Here is a 7041-nt window from a genome sequence, read left to right as displayed (position 1 = left end):
GCACTGATGCCTGAGTGACACTTGAATCCTGCTCTTTCTATTATTCATTGTGCTCCACGGTAGGCGATGCGGGAAGGTTGGAGAAGACGGGGGGAGAGTCGGAGACTTTGGGGGTCATGGAGACCGGGAAGCCCTTCAGACGGACTCGGACCCGCAGCTGTGAAGTTGTCGCTGCACGGAGGAGAATGAAGACTCATTTTAAAATAAGAAGTTCCCGCTGTGTGTCCCCCCGTCTGTGTGAGGCAGAGGTGAGTCAGAGGGAGGCAGGTGAGGGAGAAGTCTCTCTGTGGACTGACACTCATTACTATGATCAGATCTTACCCTGAAATATTCAAATAAAACCTTTCAATTATTTTATTTTTTATTTTAAACCCAGACAGAACCCCCCCCCCCAAATGTTTTGTTCTTGTAAACTTAATTATTTGATATAATAGAAAAGTTATTAATAAATATAAGATCATAAATTAAAAAAATACCACCATGGTGAAAGAGTGGCCTTACAGTAAGGAGGTCACTGGTCGGATTTCTACTCTCTTCATATAATTGTCTTTTCGTCGTCAGTCTGACGATGCTGCGTCAACTTTTCTTCTTATTTCTTCTCAGCTGCAGCGTTGGCGGTAACGGTGGAGGAACCGCTGGGCGACCGTCTCAGTATGTCCTAACGACAGCCACGCCTTCAGGAATGGATGCGAAGAACGTTACGACGGTCATTGACGGAGGGTTTTTGGAGGAGGTGCCGTCCAGACGCGTGCTGACCGCCTGCTTCCTGTCGCTGCTCATCCTCACCACCTTACTGGGCAACACCCTGGTTTGCGCAGCTGTCACCAAGTTCCGTCACCTTCGCACTAAAGTGACCAACTTTTTTGTCATTTCCCTGGCGGTGTCGGACCTCCTGGTGGCCGTCCTGGTGATGCCGTGGAAGGCCGTGACAGAGATCGTCGGCTTCTGGCCGTTCGGCTCCTTCTGTGACACCTGGGTGGCGTGTGACATCATGTGCTCCACAGCCTCCATCTTGAACCTGTGTGTGATTAGCCTGGACCGGTACTGGGCCATCTCCAGCCCCTTCCTCTATGAAAGGAAGATGACCCCCAAAGTGGCCTCCGTGATGATCAGTGTAGCCTGGACACTCTCGGTTCTAATTTCCTTCATTCCGGTGCAGCTAAACTGGCACAAGGCTCAAACTAAGGCTTACAGCCCCCACGTGGTGTCACCCAACCCTTTGGAATTAAACACAACAATTTACCAGAGTCCAGAAAACTGTGACTCCAGCCTTAACAGGACCTACGCCATCTCAACATCTCTGATAAGTTTCTACATCCCCGTGGTCATCATGGTGGCCACCTACACCCAGATCTACCGCATCGCCCACAAACAAATCCGAAGGATCTCTGCGCTGGAGCGAGCGGCCGAGAGTGCGAAGAACAGGCACGACAGCATGGGCGGAGGTTCCAGCATCGCCGAGTCCGAGAGCTCCTTTAGACTGACGTTCAAGAGGGAGACCAAAGTGCTGAAGACTCTGTCGGTCATAATGGGGGTGTTCGTGTGCTGCTGGCTCCCCTTCTTCATCCTCAACTGCATGGTGCCCTTCTGCGAGCCGTCGGACGGAGGGCGGACGTTTCCCTGCATCAGCCCCACGACCTTTGACGTGTTCGTCTGGTTCGGTTGGGCCAACTCCTCCCTCAACCCCATCATCTACGCCTTCAATGCAGATTTCCGTCGGGCCTTCTCCATCCTGCTGGGCTGTCACAGACCGTACCGAGGAGGCCAGGACGTGGAGACGGTCAGTCTACACAAGCAGTGACTCCTTGCTGCGCCGCTGCCTTGATGCTGCCCTAATGCTCACCTGTAGAGGGCAGTCACATCAACTCTCTGTGCTAACTCAGTTAGTGCGGCAAAATAACCCTGTGACCCAACGCGTACGTCTGTTTGTGCTGAGAGGTGAGGAGATGTGAAAGAGTTTTTCATGTTGCTTCAACTGTGTGTGGACGGAAGAAGCTTCTGGAACCTGGAAATGAGGTCATCGAAGAAAGAAAACTAGTCCCTCGTCCCGTCAGACGCTCAGTTTCTACTTACACCAACACAGCTGTTGTCACAACAACAGCCGCTGCAGTTAGTTACAGCGAACTATTAGGTCTCTGTTGTGTTTGCTCTCTGGACTGATCCAGCCTCCAACCAAACTCCAGTTCAACACAGAGGACAGATCATCCATCAGCAAACTGTTATTTATGTCTCGTCCTTGTTATTTATACCCCACTGAAATGTGAGCAAATCATTGTAGCGGTAAATCAAACCTACTCTACAGACACACAATACAGGACCTGTCCCTGCCTGAGGTGTTTTATGGATGAGTGTCTCAGATCACGTCTTGTATTTTTCATTGACAACAGCTGATGGCTTCAGTGTGTTCCCCGACATGTTCTGTCGACGACCGCTCACATACGACTTGTTACGGTGGAATACATTCATGATTTTCTTCCAACCAGTGAATTTACTGTAGAACGTTTTGACCGGGGAGGTCACGATTATGGAGAATTATTGTCACAATATTAAGATTTTTACGCATCGATTGATTTCACAACACTATAAATGTGTACAATCACATGACCTCTCCTTGTTGATCTTCAAGTTTCCTTGATTTCGTTGCCAACATAACAAACCTATATAGCAACAAGGCAAGTACCCAAATGGTGAAAACAATAACAACAACGATCCCATAATGTAACGAAACAAAAATCACCAGCGCTCTGTAAGCAGTTAGTTAGCAGTTAGCATGATAAAATAAAAATGTATTTCTGTCAGGAATCAGACGTGAAGACAGAACCTCTCAATCACACTAAATAATTACATCACTAATTATTTGGACCAATCATCAACTGACATCTATACCAGATGTTTACGTTTATTTGAATGGTTTAGTGTTTGTGGCCACATATAAAACTAATCTATTTTTTATTTATTTATTATTGTTTGTTTATTTTATGTTTAAATTACAATGACAGACACAAGGACTGGAATCACCAGCACGGCGTTAACTCACAGATGGGATAAAGCTAAAGGAGCTAAAGCTAACCGTTGACTACAGCGTGTTGTACTCGTACACAATGCATTTCAAACGGCACCAGCTAGCATTTAATTTCCCACCAGTTCAATGTTACGTTACTCGCGTGATTTGAGGCAGTTACTGTGAATGAACCTTTACAAAGGCGGGTGGTTGTCCCGCGGCTGATGACACATGTTGGAGCGTTTTCCTCCTTTCTTCTGTTATGTTGCCAGCTGGCAACTCATAAACCACCAGGACATGTGATCATTTTTCTTTAGGCTAAATAATCTCACACCTCTGTCAGTTACAGGGACGGGAAACAAACACAACACACACGGGTGTTTGAGTTGCTAACTATAGTTCCAGCATATTATTGTAACATCCCTTTGTTTTAACCACTCTTTCAGGTTTAGCCATAATTCTTACAGATGCTAATTTATATTTGACTCTACAGATACAAAGACTGATGTTGACATGTGATAAAGTGGGCTGTGACCCACACAGAGTGAGTAGAAAAGAAATGGCACAGACAACTCTTCACCAGCAGAACCAAAGTCGGAGTGGATTATTATAATTCTGAGGTGGATTATCTGATCACAGATTGTCTGGTTACTGTGTCTCAGGATACGTATTTTTAGCAACGTCACGTGTTCCTGCTTTTTATTGTTTTAAGCCTGTTTGAATCCCTGTCCTCACTCTGTCCTCACTCTGACATCACTCTGACATCACTCTGACATCACTGCGGGAAGTCACGACACTGACCAGACAACAGTCACTACTGACCAGATTACAGACACTACTGACCAGACTACAGACACTACTGACCAGACTAGACACTACTGACCAGACTACAGACGCTACTGACCAGACTACAGTGAATACTGACCAGACTACAGACACTATTGACCAGACTACACTCACTACTGACCAGACTAGACACTACTGACCAGACAACAGACACTACTGACCACACAACAGTCACTACTAACCAGACTACAGACACTACTGACCAGACTACAGACACTACACTCAGAGCTGAGCTTCAACAGGGTTTAATACCCTCCATGTCTACGGGAAGGTCTGAGAAGAAACTGTGATCAGACTGTGATTACTCTGTGCTCAACAGGTGGTTCTGGTTCTGTTGTGTAACAGTTTACAACATCAGAGGAATGGTTCTCCTTAGTCACGTGATAATATGTGGATCAACAGCTAAATAAAATCACGATAAACTCCCCCTCCTCCTCCCTCTGTGTGTGTGTGTGTGTGTGTGTGCAGCTTGGACCTCCACACATGTCACTTCCTGAAGCACCAGAAGCCAATGACCTGCAGTAGAACGTCACTCTGACACCAGTCTGGTTCTGGTTCTGGTTCTTGGAGTTCAGTCTGGTGATTAACAGCTGTCGTCAGGGAAGGTGCAGCGAGGACATGTCACTGGTTCATCCTGAACGGTTCATCCTAAAGTGATTAGAGTCATAAAAGGATGACATTAAAGGCTGAGACACACAGGATGGATTATCCAATCAAATTTAACTTTCTCCACTTTCTGACACACCGTAAACACAAACCACCTTTGAAGTGTCCCCTGCAGCGGGGGCTGTGATCTGGACCGTCCTCGTCTCTGGTCGTTGGACAGAGGACGTAGAGTGAGCATGAACTCAGGATGAACTGAGTCTGTACCAGGATGTACTGTAGAGAGAACCCAGGTGGACCATGAAGGGGATTCAACGGTGTGAATTCTGTGAATAAAAGAAACATCAGTGTGAATAAATTAAACTCTAGTGTGAATAAAGCCCGTCTCCATGTTGGTGAACTCATTAACGAAGCTGGTTAACGAGTTGTGGATCAGGAGCAGATGATGCTGTGACTGACGTCCACTGCAGCCGTGGTCACAGCCCGACTGAAGAATGTTTGAAGGATGAGGGTGAATTGTGATGCTGCCAATTCAAACTGTGCCTGCGGGGGGTGCAGGGAGGATTTGCCCCCCCCCCTTTAAGACATCCAGGCATCGGCAGCAGGAAGTGTCAGCGCCATCTGTGAAAAGGTGTGATAATGTGTAAACTGAAGCACCAGAGCAGAGATGTCTGCTGGTTTGGTCTGATCGTGTTAAGACCAGACCAGCAGACACGACGGAACGGCAGCCGATGGTCCAGAAACCCCCCCCCCCCCCCCCCCCCGACTGGACCGGGACAAGAACATTCAATAGTTCTGATGAACACAACTTTTCTGAAGATGTGCTCTGTGCTCAAGGTTGACTGTCCTCACAGTGACAAGCTGAACAAACAGCCCCTGCAGAGACGAGGAGAACAGGAAGGAGGGAGGGGGGGGGGGTAAGGACGACGGGCAGGAAAGAGTTTCTGAGAACAGTGACAGGGTTGAAGATAAGAAAACAGTTCCTCTCTGTCCTTGGAGGAACCAACGGTGAATGTTAAAGACACACAGCAGTGGTTCCTCTGAAACAGTACCAGAGACCAACCTGCTCCTGGTGCTGTCTCCTCGACTGGAGACCACTGGAACTACAGCTCTGTTGGATCTGAATGTCATTTTAGGATTAATATTATGAATAAAACCTCACATTTCTAAACCCGTGTGCAGTGAAGGAGTTTTATCCACAGATGGTCTTGAATGTCACGGCCGACGAGGTCGGTCCAATCAAACCAGAGAAATCCCACTCATATTTCAGAGTTCCACTGATCTCCCTGCCTCAGCTTCGTCCTGGGGCAAATGTTTGTCTCCGTCTTTGTGTTTCTGAATATCTGCTTCAGCGGTTTGTTCTTCAGTTACCAGAAAGAGATCGGGGGCTCGGCCTCCTTCAACAACAACAACCTAACCCTAACTCTACAATGGAGGCCAAAGGCAAGATTGATGACTCATGGATCTCAGGAGACCAACGGACTGATCTGTGACAATGGACAGGGCTACGGATGACAGGGCTTTGAAAAGGATCAGTCACAGAGTACGAGCCGTCGGCTGGGCAGTGGTCGGACGTCACCGTGAGACACGGACTCGTTGACATTGTTGTCTTTCAAACACATCAAAACAAATGAGAAAAAGGTCAAATCCTCAAGTGACAGCACTTTTCAGGTCGACTGTCGCTGTGAACACAATGGACGCTAACGTAACGCTAACTAACAGCTGAGCTCATGTTATGATCTGAAGCTCAGAGGTCAACAGGTCACCAGGTCACCAGCGGCGTTGGACACAGACATGACAGTCTCAGGCCTTTGAACCAAACAAAGATCCAGACTCACAGCAGGTCTGGTTCTTCAGTCCTCACTGATGGAAGACAACCTGAGGAGACACTGTCTGTCCCACAACTGTCTCACAGCTCTGAGGTGGACGAGGGGGATCGGGTTGGCTGAAGGAAAGGTCCGCACAAGAGACCAAGTGCCAGAGGGTGGCGCTACTCTGAAAGGATGGAGGAGCCTCTGAGTGAGTGAGTGAGTGAGAGAGAGAGAAAGAGAGAGAGAAAGAAGGATGGAAGGATAATTAGGTAGGTTAGGGTTTTAGAGAGAGAGAAAGACTCCCTTCCTCCCTCCCTTCCTCCCTTCCTCCCTTCCTTCCTCCCCCCCTCCCTTCCTCCCTTCCTTCCTTCCTTCCTTCCTTCCTCCCTTCCTTCTTTCTTCCCTCCCTCCCTTCCTCCCTCCCTCCCTCCCTCCCTCTGGTCCTGTTACCTCAGCTGACCCGTTCCTCCAGTTGCTCGTTGACCAGGAGTCCATGTGTCCTGAGCAGCAGCCCAGTTCTGATTGGACGCTCATGATGTTCATAACTTTCTGCTTCTCACAGGACAATGAGCGTGAGCAGAATTCAGACCAAAGTAGTGGAGGGGGGGGGCAGGGCGGGGTCACACACCTGCTCCACAGCTTTGAAGACAAGATGAAAGCAGGTGGAGGGACGATAACTCTGTCCAGGCTTCACTTCCTGACACTGGGCGACAACAACAAACAACCACACAGCTCCACACTGACTCACACTGGTCACACCCCCCACCCCCCCCCCCCCCC

The 7041-nt window shown here is 48.3% G+C and overlaps 1 protein-coding gene across 1 annotated transcript; it reads left to right on the top strand.

Annotated features, from left to right (window-relative positions):
• Window positions 1-53: 53 nt before the first annotated feature.
• LOC103391466 (D(1) dopamine receptor) lies at window positions 54-4276 on the top strand. The gene has a single exon (XM_025063209.1). It carries the CDS (start codon window positions 569-571, stop codon window positions 1799-1801), a length of 1233 nt encoding a protein of 410 aa, XP_024918977.1. The 5' UTR covers window positions 54-568; the 3' UTR covers window positions 1802-4276.
• The last annotated feature ends 2765 nt before the right edge of the window (window positions 4277-7041 follow it).

The sequence above is a fragment of the Cynoglossus semilaevis genome, chromosome 15 (genome assembly GCF_000523025.1).
Source record: "Cynoglossus semilaevis isolate Cse_v1.0 chromosome 15, Cse_v1.0, whole genome shotgun sequence".
Taxonomy (NCBI): domain Eukaryota; kingdom Metazoa; phylum Chordata; class Actinopteri; order Pleuronectiformes; family Cynoglossidae; genus Cynoglossus; species Cynoglossus semilaevis.
Note: the sequence above shows the minus strand (reverse complement) of the source record. Positions and strands in the feature narration are given on the sequence as shown.

Excerpts from the sequence above, each read along its gene's own strand:
- LOC103391466 (XM_025063209.1), top strand. The coding sequence starts at position 569 with ATGCTGCGTCAACTTTTCTTCTTATTTCTTCTCAGCTGCAGCGTTGGC.